General features: G+C 47.3%; 1 protein-coding gene and 8 non-coding genes across 9 annotated transcripts in view; 8 read left to right on the top strand and 1 right to left on the bottom strand.

Moving 5' to 3' along the window:
• Positions 1-202: 202 nt before the first annotated feature.
• On the top strand, positions 203-284 carry TRNAL-AAG (transfer RNA leucine (anticodon AAG)). The gene has a single exon. It is a non-coding gene; the product is annotated as a tRNA-Leu (tRNA).
• Positions 285-5,347: 5,063 nt separating this feature from the next.
• TRNAL-AAG (transfer RNA leucine (anticodon AAG)) lies at positions 5,348-5,429 on the top strand. The gene has a single exon. It is a non-coding gene; the product is annotated as a tRNA-Leu (tRNA).
• An 85-nt stretch (positions 5,430-5,514) lies between these two features.
• On the top strand, positions 5,515-5,596 carry TRNAL-AAG (transfer RNA leucine (anticodon AAG)). The gene has a single exon. It is a non-coding gene; the product is annotated as a tRNA-Leu (tRNA).
• Positions 5,597-10,904: 5,308 nt separating this feature from the next.
• On the top strand, positions 10,905-10,986 carry TRNAL-AAG (transfer RNA leucine (anticodon AAG)). The gene has a single exon. It is a non-coding gene; the product is annotated as a tRNA-Leu (tRNA).
• A 250-nt stretch (positions 10,987-11,236) lies between these two features.
• On the top strand, positions 11,237-11,318 carry TRNAL-AAG (transfer RNA leucine (anticodon AAG)). The gene has a single exon. It is a non-coding gene; the product is annotated as a tRNA-Leu (tRNA).
• Positions 11,319-13,247: 1,929 nt separating this feature from the next.
• TRNAL-AAG (transfer RNA leucine (anticodon AAG)) lies at positions 13,248-13,329 on the top strand. Its single transcript has one exon. It is a non-coding gene; the product is annotated as a tRNA-Leu (tRNA).
• A 1,145-nt stretch (positions 13,330-14,474) lies between these two features.
• Positions 14,475-14,556, top strand: TRNAL-AAG (transfer RNA leucine (anticodon AAG)). Its single transcript has one exon. It is a non-coding gene; the product is annotated as a tRNA-Leu (tRNA).
• Positions 14,557-14,659: 103 nt separating this feature from the next.
• Positions 14,660-14,741, top strand: TRNAL-AAG (transfer RNA leucine (anticodon AAG)). Its single transcript has one exon. It is a non-coding gene; the product is annotated as a tRNA-Leu (tRNA).
• A 6,149-nt stretch (positions 14,742-20,890) lies between these two features.
• Positions 20,891-21,094, bottom strand: part of LOC146191832 (Na(+)/dicarboxylate cotransporter 3-like) — a 30,982-nt gene continuing 30,778 nt past the window's right edge. Inside the window, exon 12 of the mRNA XM_084600381.1 lies at positions 20,891-21,007. Within this exon, the coding sequence (XP_084456507.1) occupies positions 20,891-21,007 (117 nt within the window). The remainder of the gene's footprint in view (positions 21,008-21,094) is intronic.

Below are 21,094 nucleotides of genomic sequence, written 5' to 3'. Positions count from 1 at the left end.
AAGAACCTCCAAACTGGATGCCGTATCTAGACGCATGTGTATGTCTCCCAGACTTTTGATGTTCTGATGATTGTGCATTGTCGGGCTGATGATATGACGGGCTCGTATTAAGCAGCCCGGTAACTTTAGACATGGACATGTTTAAGTAAGTGGAGTTGTTCATTTTTACGGAAGTTTTTCCATGCAAAAAAGAAAAAAAAAAAGTAGCGTGGCCGAGCGGTTTAAGGCGCTGGTTTAAGGCACCAGTCTCTTCGGGGGCGTGGGTTCGAATCCCATCGCTGCTGGCGACAATAACGGATGGTGGATAGGTGACTAGCCTTCCTAATTCGGACGTCAGTCCCAGACTGCGTCATTCCGTGGGTAGCGTGGCCGAGGGGATTCTGCTTCCGGCCACGCCAGTGAACGGACGCAGGATGCAGGGCTCCTCAGGAGCGGCTTCAGCGGCCATGTCAGGCCGCGGTAACAGGACTGCTGAACAGGATACTACTTATCAAGTTGTTTTGCCTGCACTGGCAACAGGTCGGTTTGTTTTGAATACGGTTTTTTTGCATGCCGATATCAGGGCCCGCCCGTACCGGGTGGAAGATTTCCGCGACGCTTTGGCACAGCATTCGCTGATCCCCGATGTTGTTGCGATGGGGGCGTATCGGATGAGCCACGTCTGGGCTGTCACTCTCAAGGATTTTGAAGCGGTGACCAAGCTTGTTAGTGTAGGCGAGTTGTGTGTGAAAAACGGTCGCTGCTTGGTAATTGACCCGGCGAACCAGGATGTGCGGCTGAAACTTCACTGGCTGCTACACAACGTGCCAGGCGAGGATGTTCGTGCTGCCTTTGCGCCGTACGGAAAGGTATCCGAAGTTACACGGGAGCGCTGGCGAGTTAAAGGTATGTTAGAAAAGGGCTCAACTACTAGACACGTCACGCTGAAGCTGAAAGCTGGCAGGAAGCTCGACGACCTGCCGCATCAGCTGAATGTTAGCGGTGAGCTGGCGCTCGTTATTGTGCCAGGCAGACCCCCGCTGTGCCTACGCTGCCGGAGTACGGGTCACATCCGCAAAGAGTGTCGGGTTCCTCGCTGCGGAACCTGTCGACGGTTCGGGCATGAAGAGAGCCAGTGTGCTCGTACCTACGCTAGCATTGCCGGACCTGGGACCAGCGAAGACTCGTCGGAGTTAATAATAGACGAGGTGGATGCGGAGGAGGCTGCTGACATTAGAGGTCAGTCAACAAAACAGGACGCGCCTTCCTTGACTGTTTTAACAAAGCATAAGGTGACGGTGCCCAGTCAAGAGAGTGAAACTCGGCAAGCCTTGCAAGATCCGTCACAGGACCATGAAGGCGCGTCAAAGGAAGCATCAGAAGATGTAATCAATTTTTCTGACGCTGAGGAGCATCTCAGCACTGAGCCTTCTTGTACTGATGCCATGGAGGTTGGGCCGGAGACAGCAGCCTTTATTGCCGCGAAACGTCTACACGAGGAAAGCGTCGAGGGGACTCAGCTGCCAGGCGGTGTTTGTGGTGAGCCGCCGCCGAAAACTTCGGGCATCCGAAGAGCAACGTTAAGACCGAAGCCAAACTTCTCGGCCGACACGCGGCAGGCGGGGAAACCGCCTCCGTAGGTTCTGTGGTGTCCTGACCGATTTGTGGGTCGGCTGCCTACCGACCAGCGTCAGGAACATTCTGCAACCAAGCGGGGCGTGTGTGAGCAAAAATGAAAGACGGTGCTTGGACTTCGTTTGTATGCAGCCCGACGTTCTGCAGGGAGGACAATACATGCACACATATGCCACTGTTCTTCAGAAGCGGAGGCCACGCAATCATGAAGGTAGGCACCATGCGGGTACGGGCGTCTCTCGCTAATACATGACTCTCAAGCTTAATTCGCCGTTACACGTAGCTACTTTGAATGTCAGAGGGCTGGGAGCGAGAAGGCGACAATGCCAGCTCAGACGCCTCCTTTTAGATAATGATATAGATATAGCAGCTGTGCAAGAGTCAAAGATTGAGAGCCATGAAAGCACTGACCGTATGGTGGCTTCTTTTCAAATAAACTTTTATGTGTGTGTATGCCTTTCTGTTGGCGTATCGGGTGGATGCCTTTTATTTATACGTAACACGCTGGGAGTAAGCGTAGAGTCCGTTTTTGCCTGTCCAAGTGGTCGGCTTTTGGTTACTGATTTTACCTACTGTAATTTATGCTGGCGTGTGTTGTGTTTGTATGCTCCCAATTCAGAACGCGAACGTGAATTGTTTTTTGAGTCTATTGAATCATGGTTGAAGGTCGACAAAATCTTGCTTGTACTTGGTGACTACAACTGTGTGTGCGCAGCTGTGGACCGAGCGGCGAATTGTAAACCTCGAACAGGCAGAAGCTCCGAGCTGTTGAATGCAATTGTGCATGAGTATGGCCTTGAGGATGTTGGTAGTGTGCTCTCCACTGGAAACCAACCAGAGTTCACGCACTTTCAGCGAGATAGCTATGCTCGATTGGACAGGGTGTATGCCTCGGTTGATCTTGTTTCCCTATGTACTGCATATGAGGTCAAACCTGTGTCTTTCAGCGATCATTGTCTCGTGAGTGCAGTGTTCGGTAGGGCAGGAAAAAAATCGCGCTTTAACTGGCACCTATGGAAACTGAATGCCAAACTTCTCGCCGATGAAGAGTTCCTTACGGAAGTTAAGATCGAGTTTGAAAGTCGTCTGGCTATGCGACCAGTAAGCTTTGCAGCGGAATGGGACAGCTTCAAAGAGTGGGTCAAATTGAAATCCATAGAAAAGAGCAGTAAGGTGCGGCATAAAGAGAAAGAAGAGAAAAAGAACTGAATGAACAACTTCGGTTTTTTTTTTGAGCATGGAAAGTACTGTGCCAGGGCATTTCGCCAGTAAAATACGGGAGATTAAAAGTGAGCTTGAAACAATCGACAGCGAAAGATACACAGCGGCTGTCATACGTGCAAGGGCTGAAAAACTTTGGGCGGGAGAAGTGCCGACAAAACGAGCGCTAGCAGACGAAATAAGATACACCTGCCAGAAAGAAATAAGGAGTATAAGGTATGCCGGCCATATCACTGAAGATGCTAAAGATATTCAGTGTGCGGTAACAGAGCACTTCGAAGAACTGCTTAGCGCTAAGCTTGAGACTGTAGGCGGCTTTCAAACAGATTTTCTAAGACTGACGCCTGCACTGGATGATGAAAGTAAAGCGCGCCTAGAAACACCGATAACGTTGCAGGAGATAGAATCTGCAATAGATGACCTGACACCTGGGAAAGCCCCTGGGCCGGATGGGCTAAGCGCTGCCTTCTTTAAAACTTTTCAGCAGTATGCGGCTAAGTTTATGCTCGATGTAATCACTGAAGCTTATGAACGTAATACTGTTCCATTGCCTTTCTCTACATCGCACATTGTGCTAATACCCAAGACAGATGATCCGGAGAAATGACTGTTGGTGGGGTCATATCGACCGATTAGCCTCACCAATGTTGACTACAAGGTGTACATGAAGGTTTTAGCAAAAAGACTCCAAAGCGTAATAAAAAAACTGGTTGGGTCTCATCAAACGTGCGGCATCAAGGGTCGATTCATTGCCACGAATATACATGTCGCAAGAATCGCACTAGAATGTGTTGATGCACTCGGTGGTCAGATAGCCATGATGCAGTTAGATTTGGCGAAAGCCTTCGACCGTGTTTCTCACGAAATTCTTTTTTCCATTTTGGAGCATTCTAACCTTGGTCAAGTCATAGTGGAGGGTGTTAAAATGGCTTACGCGAACTGCACGACCCGTATTATAGTTAATGGTGAACTGACTGACAGCATCGCAGTACGTTCATCGGTAAGGCAGGGCTGCCCGCTCTCACCCCTGCTTTTTGCACTGTATTTAGAGCCACTTTGCTTGGCTATCATTGATAGCGATCGCATTTTAGGGTTCAAGCTGCAATCAGCACACGTAAAAATGCTAGCATATGCTGATGACATAGCAGTTTTTGTGCAACCAGAAAGAGTATTTGTGAAGTCACGAGTGTCGTCTAAACATTTTGTGATCAAACCGGATGTAAGATCAATTGGCAGAAAAGCTCTGGGTTTTGGCACGGTGATTGGGGCGTGACGCCTGATTTGTTCTGTAAGCTGCGATGGTCTGCTCTCCCAACGCGATATCTAGGCGTGCCTTTAGATAGTTATCGAGATCCCAACGTGCACTGGATGGAAGAAACATCCAGAGAGAAAGAAAAAGCGGATACGTGGCAAGGAAGGCAGCTCTCAATGTTTGCGCGCGCTTCTATTTGCAATGTTTTTCTTATTTCGAGGCTGTGGTACCTCATGAATGTGTTGAGTGTCTCACGAACCTGAATTCAGAAAATGCACGGTTTTTTTTTTTATTTGGGCATCCACATGGGAAAAAGCCACCCGAACGAATTTGTTTATTTCTGTTAAAAGGGGCGGGCTTGGCCTTGCCCATTTGTTCTTGCGTCAAGTGGTTTCGCGATTTATATTCCTGCGTGATCAAAAAGATACCTTTCTAAGAACTGTGATGCAAGTGCGATTGCAGAGGCTGCTCCCTGAATGGATTGTGTCACGTGAAAGCATGCCTGGTACTGTGACTGGCTACCTGCGCGAGGTTGTTTTTTCGTGCAAGTTGCTAGAAGTGCGGTTTTCTTTTGATTACCTTTTCAATGTTCCCAGTAAAAAAGAAAATGTATAAAGATCTCATTGACGTGATGCTGCCGGTGCCTTTTTACCGGGCATTACACTGTGGAGGCCCAGGGCAGGACGTTTTGAAAAGAGTCAAGAAGATGCCCGTGAGGCCATCTGCTAAAACGTTCCTTTTCAAACTTCACTCTAATACGCTCCCTGTTAAAACCTGGCTGAATGAAAAAGGTATCTTCGTTCCATGGACAACAAATTGCCTGTTGTGCAAAAAACCGGAGTCAATTGAACACGTTTTCTTAGTGTTGGGATGCTGTCTTTCTATGGGACGTCCTCCAAAGGACAATTAAAAAGGAACTTCCATTAACCCCTTACGGTCTAAGATTCCTACCAGTGCAGAACGATGATGCACCTTATGATTTAATTATGCTTCTTGGCCTCCATAGTTTGTGGAAAACACGAATGCAGGTGCGTCATGCAGATATAGATACACGATCTGCGCGTGAAAACTTTATTGAAAGTGCGGTGAATATACGCGAAACTTTCAGGATGCAGCAGGATCCACCACAATGGGAATGTCTATTTGATGAGTTGGTGCACCTGAAAAGATTTTAGCCGCGTACGCGTTAGCTCAAGTGTAGTTGACGTTTTTTATCATGTGTATTTTTGTGTTTCACGGCAATAAAGGAAAAAAAAAAAGGGTAGCGTGGCCGAGCGGTCTAAGGCGCTGGTGTAAGGCACCAGTCTCTTCGGGGGCGTGGGTTCGAATCCCACCGCTGCCACAAACTTTTAAGCTTTTTTATTTAAAACAAATTCAAGACTAGCCTTCCTAATTCGGACGTCAGCCTCAGACTGCGTCATTCCGTGGGTAGCGTGGCCGAGCGGTCTAAGGCGCTGGTTTAAGGCGCCAGTCTCTTCGGGGGCGTGGGTTCGAATCCCACCGCTGCCACAAACTTTTAAGCTTTTTTATTTCAAATAAATTCCAGACTAGCCTTGCTAATTCGTACGTCAGTCCCAGACTGCGTCATTCCGTGGGTAGCGTGGCCGACATTCTACTCCCGGCCACCGTAGTGAACGGTCGCAGAATCATGTGCTCCAGCGGAGCGGCGATAGCGGCCCTTTCCAGGCGCGGAAACAGGATCGACGACATGGAAGATAGCGAGTATCAGATTATTCTGCCAACTTTGCCTACCGGACGCGTTGTTTTTAACACGCTTTTTTTGCACGGCGATGTGCGAGTCAGGCCATACAGGGTCGAGGATTTCCGCGACGCCCTTGCCAATGCTGGTGCGCTCCCCGACGTTGTGGCCTTGGGGGCGTATCAGATCAACCATGTTTGGGCGGTCACGTTTAGCAGCACAGAAGCAACGAAGAAATTGGCGGCTTTCAAGGAACTCGATGTTAAGGGACGCCGTTGCCTTATTATCGATCCCGAAGACCAACAGGTGAAGCTGCGACTTCACTGGATGTTGCACGGTGTGGCAGACGACGACATCCGGACGGCTTTTGCTGCTTTTGGGAATGTGACCGAGGTGACCCGGGAGAGGTGGAGAGTTCAAGGCGTCAAGGAGAAGGGGTCCACCACGAGGACTGTGCTCCTGAAATTGAAACCCGGCATTAAGGTCGACGACTTACCTCACCAGCTGCGAGTTGCCGGAGAGCTAGCCCTTGTTGTGGTGCCTGGGCGAGCGATGCAGTGCCTGCGCTGCCGCGGTACCGGTCATGTTCGACGAGGATGTAAGGTACCGCGTTGTCCAAAGTGTAGACGCTACGGACATGACGAGGCTGCCTGTGTGCTTTCGTACGCTTCGGCCGCGGGACATGGAACTACGGAACGGTCGGCGGAGCTCACCATGGACATAGTCGAGGCGGAGGAGGCGTCGAAAGGTGCCGGAGATGTGAGAACGCAGACACGGGAGACAGATTCGTCGGTGGACTCGGCAGAAAACAGCAATGCTGCGAGAGAGGTGCGGAGAGCAGACTCGACACCTGAGCTCCCTAGCAATGAGGAAGGCACGTCACTGGAGCCGGCAAACGGTATGGAACAGGATAATGCGGAGGAGCACTCGGACACCAGCGGTGTTCGTAAGCCAGGCGTCCCAGCCCCAGCCAAGCGATCCCACACACAGTCCGAACCCGAAGGTAACCAGGCGTCAGCCCCTAGCGTCGACGAGCCACCAGCAAAAACGGGGCAATCCCGGCGGTCCACGCTACGTCCGAGGCCAAACATTTTATCAGAGAGACGGGCAGCGGATAAAGTGCCCCCGCTGCCGGGTCAGCCACTCGCACCGGACGGGGATGGATCCAACGACGGCGTCTAGCAACGCGCTAGACGGGAAAGGTAAGCACCATGCTTTCGGTCTCTTCACCCTTGATGAAAATGGCGCCTGAAACCACCTTAAGAGTAGCCACGTTAAATGTCAGGGGATTGGCAGGCAAAAAGAAGCAGAGCCAGGTGCACCGGCTCTTAACTGACCACGATATTGACGTGCTTGCCGTGCAAGAAACTAAGGTTTATGGGGATGAAGAGACCGGGAGCATGGTGCGACGTTTCACGGCTAGATTTTACGCCATTGTTAGCCACGCACTTGGGACATCGGCCGGGTGTGTATTGTTTGTCAAAAAGCTGCCTGGTCTGGTTGTAAAGGGCTACTCCTCATGCTCTTCTGGACGGTGGGTTGTGGCTGATTGTGGATACAGCGGTGTTGAGTTGCGCATTATTTGTGTGTACGCTCCTAACTGTGTGGATGAAAGAACAGTGTTTTTCGAGAATCTTATGCAGCAGTTAAGTACGGAAAGGCAGGTAGTATTGATGGGCGATTTTAACTGTGTGCTGAATGCTCGAGACAAAACCAGCACACGCGGATTCAGAGACAAGAGCACGGAAATGTTATGCCAGTTAACAAGCGAATGGAACATGGAGGATGTGGCTGATTGCTTGGAAGGACCGCGTGCCGTTCAGTACACGCACTTCCAAGGTTCTAGCCACGCGCGTCTGGACAGAATTTACGCGTCGCTGGATTTGATTCATTCATGCAATGAATACCGAGTTGTGCCTATGACATTCACGGATCACTGTTTGGTGCAATGCTTATTCGGCACCAAAAAACGAAGAAATGCATTTAGCTGGGAGTTATGGAAATTGAACAATAAATTGCTTAATGATGATGCCTTTAGACGCGTGGTATTGGATGAATTGATTAAAGTGAGGCCAGGGACTTTGCTCGAAATCTGGAAACAGTGGGAGTTGTGCAAGGAACAGATTAAAATTAAAGCCATTGACAGATCAAGTTGCCTGGTGTACGAGAAGAAAATTACAGAAACCCAGCTTAAGGCTTTGCTTGCAAAACTACACGAACAGGAATGTAAGGCACCCGGCAGATGGATAGAGGATATTCGAAAAATAAAAGAACAAATTAACTTGATAGAAGAAGACAGATACCAAGGAGCGTTAGTGCGTGCAAGAGCGGAAAAATTGGCCATGGATGAGATGCCTACAAAAAGATCGTTGGGAATAGAAAAAGCAAATGCAAGGCGAAATCACGTGGCAGAGGTAGATTGGGCAGGACGCACAGAAACCGATAACGAAGGAATCGCGAAAGCTTTCCGGGAGTATTATGAAGATCTATTTTCGTCCCGAGAGGTTTATTTGGACCGTTTTAAAGAATCCTTTCTTGACGCGATGCCAAAAATTGACGAGGAACAAAAAGAAAGACTGGAGCGGCCAATAAGCGAAAAAGAAGTGCAGCAGGCAATAGAAAATTTAAACCCAGGGAAATTACCCGGGCCTGATGGCCTGAGTGCGGCTTTTTATAAAGCGTTCAAGGAACAGCTATCTCCTTTGTTGTGTGCCTTATTTAATGAAGCGTATGAACTGAAGGCACTGCCTGCGTCTTTCGGATCGTCGCACACAGTACTTATTCCGAAAACTGACCAACCAGATAAGCTTAGGCAGTTGTCGTCTTACAGGCCCATTGCTCTGACAAACGTTGATTACAAGATTTATATGAAGGTGCTTGCTGGCAGACTACAAACGGTTATATGCGAACTAGTGGGCCCTCACCAAACGTGCGGTATCAAAGGGCGATCTATCTTTCAGAACATTCACAAAGCGCGGAGTGTGCTCGAATGCTGCGATGCAACTCATGCATGTGTTGCGTTACTGCAGTTGGACTTGGAGAAAGCTTTTGATTGTGTGGCACATACTATTCTGTTCAGTATATTAGACTATGTTAATGTCGGCTCTGTTATTCGAGAGGGAGTGGCTTTGGCGTACCGTAACTGCACTACGAGATTAATTGTCAATAAGTCACTGGGGGCCCCCATCAACGTACGACGTTCGGTGCGCCAAGGTTGCCCCCTCAGCCCTCTTTTGTTCGGCATTTATATTGAAACGTTGTGTTTAAGCATCCTACAAAACAATGACATTGATGGTTTTCGACTGCAGGAGTCAGAAGTCAAATTGCTGGCTTACGCAGACGACGTTGCGGTTTTTTGTGTAAATAAGGAGAGTATAAAGAGGACAGTGGATGTGGTAAAACATTTTAGCAAAGTCACAGGGAGTAAAGTTAACTGGGGTAAGTGCCTGGGATTTTGGCACGGAGACTGGCAGCTGACCCCCGACACTTTCGCTAATCTGTCGTGGGTTACAACGCCTGCAAAGTACTTGGGTGTGCCCTTGAAATTTTACAAGGAAAGCGAGCCATATTGGCTAGAGCAAGTAAAAGAAACCAGTGAAAAAGCGGAGAAATGGAAATGCGCTCAATTATCAATATTTGCAAGAGCCGCAGTTTGCAACCTGTTTTTAATTAGTAAGTTATGGTATGTTATGCAAGTGTTGCATTGCTCCCGTGTAAATGTGCAAAAATTGCATAGAGTTTTTGCGGTGTTTGTTTGGGCCTCGTGTTGGGAGAGGTGCAGTCGGACAAATTTGTTCCGGCAGGTGAAGCATGGGGGGCTTGGTCTGGGTCATTTGTTTGTGCGACAGATTGTCAACCGGTTTATGTTTTTTAGGGATCCCAGCGATCCATTCCTGCGCACAGTGTGTCAACAAAGACTTGGTCGAGCGTTGCCTGATTTCGTAGTTTATACTCAATGTATGCCGGGTTCTCTTTTTGGATTCTTTAGGGAAATTGTTTTGAGCGTGAAATTCTTAAGCGCACGTTTTTCGAAAGAGTATTTAAGTAATGTTAACAGGAGATCATTATACAAGGATGTTTGTGAAGTGGTGTTCCCGGTGCCCTGTACCGAGCTTTATACTATGGAGGCACAGGAAGTAATGTATTAAAACGAGTAAAGAAAATGCAAGTTGCTCCGGGAGCTAAAACGTTTTTCTTTATGCTACATACCGGTACTTTGAGCGTAAAATCATTTATGGAGGAGAAGGGTATGTTCCTACCGTGGGGGGCCCAATGTCTCATCTGCAAACAGCCAGAGACAATAGATCACGTGTTTTTGCATTGCTGGGAGGGGGTATATTTGTGGGATGTTCTGCAAAGGACAATAAAAAAAAAAAAAAAAAACAGTTGCCACTTGATTCCCATGGCATTAGGTATTTGCCATTGGATAACCACGATGATATGCCTGTAGACCAGGTTATGTTAATGTGCCTTCACAGTATATGGCGCGCACGAATGGCTGGTTATCACTGCGATCCAGATGCACGGCCAGCCCGCATGTATTTCCGTGAAAGTGTGCAGCGATGGCTCGACGTGCTTAAATTGCAACCATGTGCTCCTGAGTGGCTGTCAAAGCTGGAACCTTTGACGGTGCTCAAGGGATTTTAAAATGACAATGCCTGCCCCTCAGTGGGTGTTAGGCAACGCTAACTACCTTTGTGTACATATATTATTCCTTTGTTCCTGTTGTTTTGAGTTCCAGTGCGGTGTATTTGTGGCAAAGCCAGGCAATAAAGAAAAAAAAAAAAGTAGCGTGGCCGAGTGGTCTAAGGCGCTAATTTAAGGCACCAGTCTCTTCGGGGGCGTGGGTTCGATTCCCACCTCTGCCATAACCCTTTAAGCTTTTTCTCATCTAAAATAAATTCAATACTAGCCTTCCTAATTCGGACGTCAGTCCAGACTGCGTCATTCCGTGGGTAGCGTGGCCGAGCGGTCTAAGGCGCTGGTTTAAGGCACCAGTCTCTTCGGGGGCGTGAGTTGGAATCCCACCGCTGCCATAACCCTTTAAGCTTTTTTTATCTAAAATAAATTCAATACTAGCCTTCCTAATTCGGACGATCCAGACTGCGTCATTCTGTGGGTAGCGTGGCCGAGCGGTCTAAGGCGCTGGTTTAAGGCACCAGTTTCTTCGGGGGCATAGGTTCGAATCCCACCGCTGCCATAACCTTTTAAGCTTTTTTATTTAAAATAAATGCAATACTAGCCTTCCTAATTCGGACGTCAGTCCAGACTGCGTCATTCCGTGGGTAGCGTGGCCGAGCGGTCTAAGGCGCTAATTTAAGGCACCAGTTTCTTCGGGGGCATAGGTTCGAATCCCACCGCTGCCATAACCTTTTAAGCTTTTTTATTTAAAATAAATTCAATACTAGCCTTCCTAATTCGGACGTCAGTCCAGACTGCGTCATTCTGTGGGTAGCGTGGCCGAGCGGTCTAAGGCGCTGGTTTAAGGCACCAGTTTCTTCGGGGGCATAGGTTCGAATCCCACCGCTGCCATAACCTTTTAAGCTTTTTTTATTTAAAATAAATGCAGTACTAGCCTTCCTAATTCGGACGTCAGTCCAGACTGCCTCATTCCGTGGGTAGCGTGGCCGAGCGGTCTAAGGCGCTAATTTAAGGCACCAGTCTCTTCTGGGGGGCGTGAGTTGGAATCCCACCGCTGCCATAACCCTTTAAGCTTTTTTTATCTAAAATAAATTCAATACTAGCCTTCCTAATTCGGACGTCAGTCCAGACTGCGTCATTCTGTGGGTAGCGTGGCCGAGAAAATCCTGTGTAACTTCTGTACGTTTACGCGCGAACAACTCAAAACTTGCATTGCGAACCAAAGTTTGCTGATAAAAAAAAGATTGCATACAGTAGCTCTGGCGAAAATCGACATGTTGGCGCCTTTCCACTTCTCGGCTCTCTCCCGTAGTTCGGTCATTTGCCCTTTCCAATAATGCTCGCTTTCGCGGTAGGCATCCAGCTCGACGCCCAAGTACTTGGTCGGTGTGTCTCCACGTAACATTGGCAAAGCGATCTGGTTTCGACGGCCACTGTCCATGCCAGAGCCCAAGGTACTTGGCCCAGTTCACCCCGCTACCGGTAACTTGAGAGAACTCACGGATACATTTGACAGCCTCGGTGATACTCTCCTGGTCAACCGTAAAAATAACGATGTCGTCTGCATACGCGAGCAGCTTCACTTCGGCTGCTTGTAACCTAAACGCACTAATGTTGACATTATTCATAAGTTTCATGCACAATGTTTCAATATAAATGCAGAACAAAAGAGGGCATAGGACAGCCCTGTCGCACCGAACGCTGCAGTCGAATGGGGGCTCCCAGACTCTTATTAATAATCACTCTCGTCGTGCAGTTACGGTACGCCAGGGCCACACCCTACACACAGGATTTTCGCCGTTTTTGTTTGGGCAGGTAAATGGGAACGCTGCAGCAGGACGAATTTGTTCCGTCGGGTAAAAGACGGCGGTTTGGGACTCGGCCATCTGTTTTTACGGCAGGTGGTCAACCGGTTTTTGTTTTTTCGGGATGCTTCGGACCCTTTCTTACGCACCGTCTGCCAAGTTAGGCTACGGCGCCTACTGCCGGAGTTTGTTGTCTCCACCGAAGAAGCTACGGGTGGGATTTTTGGTTATTACAGGGAGGTCGTCGCTAGTGTAAGATTTCTTTCAGTGCGTTTTTCTAATGAATATTTGTCCACTGTAAAACGAAAAAAGCTGTATCGCGATTTATGTGACATTGTTTTGCCACAACCCTTGTACAGAACCTTATACAGTGGAGGTCCGGGCAGAGATGTCTTGAAGAGAGTAAAGAAAATGCAGGTGTCGCCAGGAGCTAAGACATTTTTCTTTAAATTACACACCGGAACATTATCAGTAAAGAAGTTTTTGGAGGAAAGGGATTTTTTTTACCGTGGGGGGCGCACTGTTTAATCTGCAAGCAGCCGGAAACAATAGACCATGTTTTTTTGCATTGTTGGGAAGGGGTTTATTTCTGGGATGTTTTGCAACGTACGATAAAGAAAGAATTTCCACTAGACTCCCACGGCATCCGGTATTTAAGCATTGATAATGAAGATGGCGTTCCGTATGATTTAATCATGCTCATGGGCCTCCACTCTATATGGCGCTCCAGAATGGCGGGCTATCACTGCGACAGGGATGCTCGACCCGCTAGAATATACTTTCGAGAAAGTGTGAATTGGTTTATTGCCATACAGAAAGTGGCTGCTGAACCTCCCGAATGGCTCTCAAGGGTAGAGCCTTTGCTGTCGTTGCGGGAGTTTTAATGTACTGAGACGAAGCCAGCCTGACATTGGCTGATGATGACCTTCCAATATGTACTTTGTTTTGTGTTATTCGTGTTGTGTTCTTGTGAAATGGTATGAACCAAAGCCAGGAAATAAAGAAAAAAAAAAAAGGTAGCGTGGCCGAGTGGTCTAAGGCGCTGGTTTAAGGCACCAGTCTCTTCGGGGGCGTGAGTTCGAATCCCACCGCTGCCATAACCCTTTAAGCTTTTTTATTTAAAATAAATTCAATACTAGCCTTCCTAATTCGGACGTCAGTCCAGACTGCGTCATTCTGTGGGTAGCGTGGCCGAGCAGAAATACATGGTCCATTGTCTCTGGCTGTTTACATATTAAGCAAAGCGAACCCCATGGCAGATAAAAGCGCTTGCTTTCAAAAAGCGTTTGTACCGATAATGTTCCTGTATGTAACTCAAAGAAAAACGTCTTTACCCCAGGAGAAACTGGCATTCTTTTGACACGCTTCAGTACGTCTTGACCTAGGCGGCCGCTATACAAGGCTCAGTACACAGGAACAGAGAAGAAGTCGTCACAAACAGCTTTATACAGGTTCTTCTTTTTCACTGAACTTAAGTATTCTGTCAAGAAGCGAGCTGATAGAATCCGAACACTGCTGACAACCTCTTTGAAAAAACTAGAAAGACGCCCTGGCATGCTTTCCGTAGCAACAACGAAATTGGGCAACGCCCGCGCGAGCCTCACTTGGCACACAGTGCGCAAAAAGGGGTCGGTAACGTCGCGAAAGAAAATAAATCTGTTTACAAGCTGGCGCACAAATAAGTGAGCAAGCCCGAGACCTCCGTCTTTAATTGGCCGGAACAGGTTATCCCGACTACATCTTTCCCAGCTTGATGCCCATACAAACACAGCAAAGATTCGGAGGGCGTCTATTTTTGGGATGTGCTGCAACGAACTGTTAAAAAAGAATTACCATTAGACTCATACGGGATTAGATTCCTGCCAACTGAAAATAATGATGGGATTCCACTTGATACGGTTATGCTAATAGGCCTGCACAGTCTATGGCGATCCAGAATGGCGGGTTTTCACTGTGACCCTGACGCCCGCCCTGCAAGGCTCTACTTTCGTGAGAGTATACACGCATTGGTTGAAATGCACAAATTGAAGACCACTGTGCCAGACTGGATTTCAAGAGTCGAACCACTTTGCGAGCTGAAGGAATTTTAACTTGACAAAGGCAACTCGTATGAGCCTGCCGGCTTCTGTATTAAGTGTCATGCTTGTGGTAACCGCTCTGCTGTGAGCATTCTGTTAGTAGCGTGTTTTTGTTGGTTTTGTTTTGTGTTGGTGATGACCGGCAATAAAGAAAAAAAAAAAAGGGTAGCGTGGCCGAGCGGTCTAAGGCACTGGTTTAAGGCACCAGTCTCTTCGGGGGCATGGGTTCGAATCCCACCGCTGCCACAAACTTTTAAGCTTTTTGGTTTAAAATAAATTCAAGACTAGCCTTCCTAATTTGGACGTCAGTGCCAGACTGCGTCATTCTGTGTTTAAAAAAAAAAAAAAAAGTAGCGTGGCCTAGCGGTCTAAGGCGCTGGTTTAAGGCACCAGTCTCTTCGGGGGCGTGGGTTCGAATCCCACTGCTGCCAAATTTGTTTTTATTCGTACTGCCTCGAAATTGCAGAAATGCTGTTTATCGAGCCACGCGACATTATCTATAGTTCGGGAACTCGCTTATAACGGTTGTCGAGGTCACACAATACGTCACTGAACACAGCAATGTGGCTACACGTTATAAAAGAGCACTGACAAGGGTTGAGGGGGAGAACCAGTTCGCAAGCCGAGCCACCGCTCCGACAAGTCCACTTGTCGAAACGTTGGCCAGCTTGCGAACTGATTCCCCATCAACCCTTGCTCAGTGCTCTTTCACTGAATATAGCAGCGTAGATGCTAGAGGGGTGTTGTTGTCAAGCTGCTTCATCTGCACACTGCACACAACTTTACGAACCTCACTTTTCAACAAATGTGCGTTTAACGGTGTCTCAATGATAAGGGTTATAAATTAAATGTGACCGCGATTAGTGGTTGAAAAGAGCCTGTGGTGCGATGCAAGCACCGGCTTTAAGGGTTTATTTGTAAGACCTCAATTTGATGCGAAAATTATCGATGTCAGCGTTAGAATTTACACACACTTGCAATCAATTTTAATTTGAATGCGCGACAAGGCGACAATTTCTATGCTGGGCTTATCAATATCCAGCATTTTAACGGGGATTTTCGATTAGATTCTGCTACCGTTGCGCAAACCAAGGTCATCTTGTAAGACACCTGCACTGGAGCGGCAACCTGTATTTCCAGGGGAGAGTGGTTGTCTCGCAAAGCACGTACACATATCGCCGCTAGTAGACCAGCGATCGAGCATTCTGATTTAATGCATGGCCGGCATCAGTGTTAAAAGCATTACGCATGAAGTTCCCCCTTACCTGTCACGTTCAATACTAACGTTATTTTGGGGTCGGAGGCATGAAACCAGATAGCGATACTCAGCTACATATGTACTACCTTGTCTGGAAAGTTCGTTATGTGGCTTGCAAAAGTTTCTAAAAGCGCGCATTATAGTGCCGGCCTTGCAAGCACACTAAATGTTTTCCAGCTGTGAAACCGACGCATCTTTAATAAAAGATTACCCCCAAGCATTGATTCCTCGTTCAGTTCAGTTCAGTTAAGTTCAGTCGTTCAGTCGTGTGCGACTCTTCGTACGTGATCCTATAGACTATATCACGCCACGTTTTCCGGTCTCTCACTATTTTCCTAACATCACATAACTTCCTCTGCAGCGCCTTGAGGATGCCACCAACAATCGCGTTCACTGCTTACCCCTTCTCCAGTGACCCTCAACCTTTCCAAACATCAAATCTTACTCCAGCGACTCCTCTCTTCTCATCAGATGACCAATGTAGCTGAGCTTTAACTTTAGAATTTGACCCTCCAATGAGCAGTCAGGGTTTATGGTCGACAATATCGACTGATTTGATCTTCTGGCAGTCCAAGGAACACTCAAGAGTCTCCGCCAGCACCACAATTCAAACGCGTCAATTCTTCGGCGGTCAGCCTTCTTCACAGTCCAACTCTCGCATCCATACATCACAACTGGAAAGACCATAGCACGAGTTATACGGATCTTGGTTGGCAGTGTAATGCCTCTGCTCTTTACTTTGCGGTCAAGGCTAGCCATGGCTCTCTTTCCCGGAAGCAGGCGTCTCCTAATTTCATGGCTGCAGTCTCCTTCCGGGGTAATCTTGGAGCCCAAGAAGAGAAAATTTGTCACAGCTTCCACTTCTTGTCCCTTGATGCTCCTAGACTTGATAGGGCAAGACGCCATGATCTTTGTCTTTTTAATGTTCAGTTTAAGCCCAAACTTCTCGCTCTCTTCTCGTACGCACATCAGAAGACTCTTGAGTTCCACTTCACTTTCTACCATTAAAGTGGTATCATCCGTATATCTCAGGTTGTTGATACGTTTTCCAGCAATCTTCACTCCAGCTGAAAACTCGTCCAGACCGGCCTTCCTCATGATGCACTCAGCATATAGGTTAGATAGGCAGGGCGACAGTATGCAGCCTTGTCTCACTCCTTAGTCAATCAGAAACCAATCAGTAAGACCATGCCCAGTTCTGACTGTGGCCTCTTGCCCTTCATACAGGTTCCTGAGGAGACAGATGAGGTGAATTGGAACTCCCATCTCTTGGAGAGCTTGCCACAGTCCGCTGCGATCTACGCAGTCAAACGCTTTCGCATAATCAATAAAGCAGAAGTAGATGGGTTTCTGGAACTCTCCTGCTTTTTCTATGATCCAGCGAAGGTTGGCAATCTGGTCTCTAGTTCCTCTGCCCTTGCGAAACCCAGCTTGCACGTCCGGAAGCTCGCGATCCACATACTGCTGCAGCCTACCTTGGAGGATTTTCAACGTCACCTTGCTAGCATGCGAAATAAGCGCGATCGTGCGGTAGTTGGAACAATCTTTGGCACTGCCTTTCTTTGGAATGGGGATGTAAACTGATCTCCTCCAATCCTGTGGCCACTCCAGGGTTGTCAGCAAATTTGGGCAACCCTGCAGTGGCCACAGGATTGGAGGAGGTCAGTTTACATCCCCATTCCAAAGAAAGGCAGTGCCAAAGATTGTTCCAACTACCGCACGATCGCGCTTATTTCGCACGTTAGCAAGGTGACGTTGAAAATCCTCCAAGGTAGGCTGCAGCAGTATGTGGATCGCGAGCTTCCGGACGTGCAAGCTGGGTTTCGCAGCTTTCCAGCAGTGAAACCGACGCATCTTTAATAAAAAAAAATACCCCCAAGCATTGATTCCGCATACGTTTCATGAAAACGAGCGGTCCACTTAACAGCCTTGTCCAGGATGCCCAGGTTGCGGCTTTCTAACTCATTTACAGCAGTACCGGGAACCACACTCGCCGCCGCCTAAATTATCTCGCCAGTCAAAATGTAGGGCAAGCGCATATGCTTCGTCACACAGGGTCAGAGACTGCATACATGGAGAGCAGATGGCCTAATGCATTTGTGGCGACAAGAACGGAGCACGCCTTCGCCACACACATTTTAACGTAACCTTCAAGAAAATACGTGGAATAAGACTTATTTTCAATTCCGCTGATACAAAATGTAATGTGCACGGGCTCTGTGCAATTTGCGGAAATGTGTCCGGCTATCCTTATCGTTAATTATTTTCAGTGAAGCGCTTTCTTTCACAAAGAACAAAGGGAATGGTAATATAAACTCAAATAAAAATGGCTTGGTTTAACCTCCCAGAGATATTCAGGATGTAAGGTACCCTATAGTGGAGGGCTCCGGATATTTTCCACCAACTGGGGTTCTTAGCGCGCACTTACTTCACATAGTACACGGGAGCCTTGTATTTCGTCACCATCGAAGCGTGGTTACTACGGCCGAGATCGAACCGGGTACACCCGTATCGACTGCATTAACCACTGCGCCACTGCAGGGCTACGAAATCAATGAATATGAAGGCCAATAAGCCCCTATAAGAATTGGCCATACAAGTGTTTTCATCTAATCAGTATTTCAAAGGGCCAGATTGAAAGAAAAGTTCCTATTGCTATTGATTTCACTGAAAAATACTGGCCGACGATTCCGATAGTTGGCAATGCGAAAGTTTAGAGCAGCTCATCGGGTATTTCAGTTTTGCTCTATGGAGAGACAATCATTTCCAGTTCCTCTTCTGAGAAAAAAATGAGAAAACTTTGCATGGGAAGTTTTGGACATCACTGTTTTCCGTATTGAAAGATACGATGCGACCGCGGTAATGGCTCCTGTCAGGAATTCCTCACGTTCGCGTATATGTGGTCAGCTAATCGCTTAATCCCTGACAACTTTGTACCCGAATTATCTCAAACATACTCATAAGAGAGATCATCTGACTTATACACAGCATACAGCCATAAAATACCACATTATTATAGCCACAAATATAAAGCCCCACTTTAATAAGCCGCCCAAATATCCCACCATAGACTAGGAGTGGCATGCCATACTCTGGATTAAAGGGTCGCACTTTCTATTTTCACTCCAGCTTTACGTGTAAAGCAGCTGCAATTTATCTGTACCACCTCCATGGCTTCAATTCAACCCTCGTAATACACCAAAAGCTCACTAGAGCTTTTTCCCCTCATAATAATGACTACAAGACCAGTACCTGTTTTTTTTTTTTTTTCGTTACTCGGGATATTCTTGACACACTGCACCGCTGCGGATGTCTGATTGAAGCCCGGCAGCGGCGGTTGCTTTCCGATAAAGGCGAAACGCAATGTATCCGTGTACTGAGAGATGTCAATGCACGTTAATGAACATCCAGCCCATCTTCCCCGCCACCGCCACACTCCTCTGCTGTATTCTTCACGTTACGTTTGAGCCTTTCCCTCTTCCGCTGCTGCCGTACTCATTTTACAGCCGCATCCCTGTCCTCTGCCTTTCATTCTCGCCCCTCTGTGGCATGTATTACAGCGATATCGCCAAATATTTCTGCTTGCATGGTTGTGGCCCTCCAGTTTCTCCTCGTAGCGCCACTCTGAGATTAAGCGTTCTTCAGCCGCCGTCCTAATTTTCACTTACCACGGTATCCATCCTGCGGGTTCTTGCCGCGGGAGCCCCATTCTAGTTGCGCATTGCTTCGCTCTCCCCACGCAGCCCAAGAAACTGTTCTCTCCCCTTAACCCTCTTCACCTTCCACACATCGACCTAAATATGTCGTCTCTAGTTTAAAACAAGCCATTAGAAGCTGCGAGAAACAAAGGTTTGTAGACCCGTTTTAACCTTTTTACTGCGTGACGTTAAATATACATTGTCCTCACGGTCGTGCGGCACGGCGCAGTGGTTAGGGCGCTCGACTACTGTGCCTATAGACGCGGGATCTAATCCCGTCCTCGGTGGCCGCTTTTCTATGGAGGCGAAAAGCTAGGTGCCCGTCTGTTGTGTGATGTCAGTGCGCATTAAATAACCCCAGGTGGTCAAAATTCAGGAGCTCTTCACTACGGCGTCCCTCATAGCCCGAGTCACTTTGGGACGTTAAACACCGCAAACCAAAGCAAACCTTATGCATCCGGAGCGAATTCTCATTCATTTTGAAAGTGTGTGTCCGCTGTCTATCACAGAGCAAGCGTCGAGTTCAGGCGTAGGAAAAATCGGCAACAGTATTTTTGTATTTTTCTTTCTCATTTTGACTAAATAGGTTTTGCATGCTGGTTGTTGAACAAGCATACACTCCAATTTTTTTTATACTCATGAAACCTTCGTATGGCATCGCAAAGGAAAATTGAACTCTTCCATCGCATGAGCAGCTGTAATGGAAAATCATCGTTAATTCGGAACCAAACGGCACCGCGATCAGAGTAACTACCAGTTACATAGGTTAATTTATGCGCGATGCACGCTGTTTCAGTCGAACGCTTTTTTTTTCTGAGCAGCATGGAGCCGCTTCTTTAGTATTCCATTTATTCCTTGCACGTGAAACCTGCTAAAGTAACCCATTTGCAGATAGCATGCAGACAGTGCATTGCACAGATTTAAACAAGTTAACGAAAAAAGTTCAACCCCGCACTTTCTTTATTGCCGCACGTTGAAAGAGCTGGTTCGAACTTTCGAAGTTGAACCCTGAATGGCTGTCACACACTATGCTTATACCTTCCCTAAATAGGCCCACAATTTCGCAGAATATAGCAGAACATTAATGAACTAGCAAGAAATCACTTGATATAGCTTTGCCATATTGCTACAATTCTTCTTCACTCAGGCTCTATGGTAAATCATTGCTTATGTATGCCTACGTTTAACACGTGTGTTGAAAATATAGGCAGGAAAAAATGTACGCCCTTCATCGGTCATCTTGTCAAAGGCCGATTTGGCGAAAAATTATTATTTCATCACAGCATGAGTTTATCTCATGTGTTTGCAGCGTCAAATAGCCCACTATAAGCATGATTTTGTGGTTCAACACTGAGCGTGCGACTTGTAATGACGAATAATAAATTGCCCAAATGAATACAATATCAAATAAATCTAAGTATAATGTAGCGTTCAGAAATAACACGGCAGGTGCGAAGAGCTGAGAATTGTTACTCAAAGAAAAAAAATCTCATTTTATTGTTGAATGCCTTTAAGCCAGGACTATAAGCCGCAGTCTGCTTCTAAACTCACAATATGAATGTTCGTGGAAAGTTTAATTTCTAGAGCGAAGCGACACAGCGCGACCACCGCTGTATTTGGTTGGTCATGGCTTTGGTTTCCATCGAGTAGAAGTCATGTTGAACACAGTCGGAGCTATGGTGTTTGCCATTGTTATGGCAGTGGTCACAAAAGTGAGGTGAGCGAAGAGACCGGACACAGCCTGGAAAGAGAAAAGAAACCCACAAGGATTCAGAAATAGGAAATTTGAAAGCATTACTTTTGGATCTGAACAAACAACTGATCGCAT

The sequence above is a fragment of the Amblyomma maculatum genome, chromosome 4, assembly GCF_055883805.1.
Source record: "Amblyomma maculatum isolate TAMU_Amacu chromosome 4, ASM5588380v1, whole genome shotgun sequence".
NCBI classification, from domain to species: domain Eukaryota; kingdom Metazoa; phylum Arthropoda; class Arachnida; order Ixodida; family Ixodidae; genus Amblyomma; species Amblyomma maculatum.
Note: the sequence above shows the minus strand (reverse complement) of the source record. Positions and strands in the feature narration are given on the sequence as shown.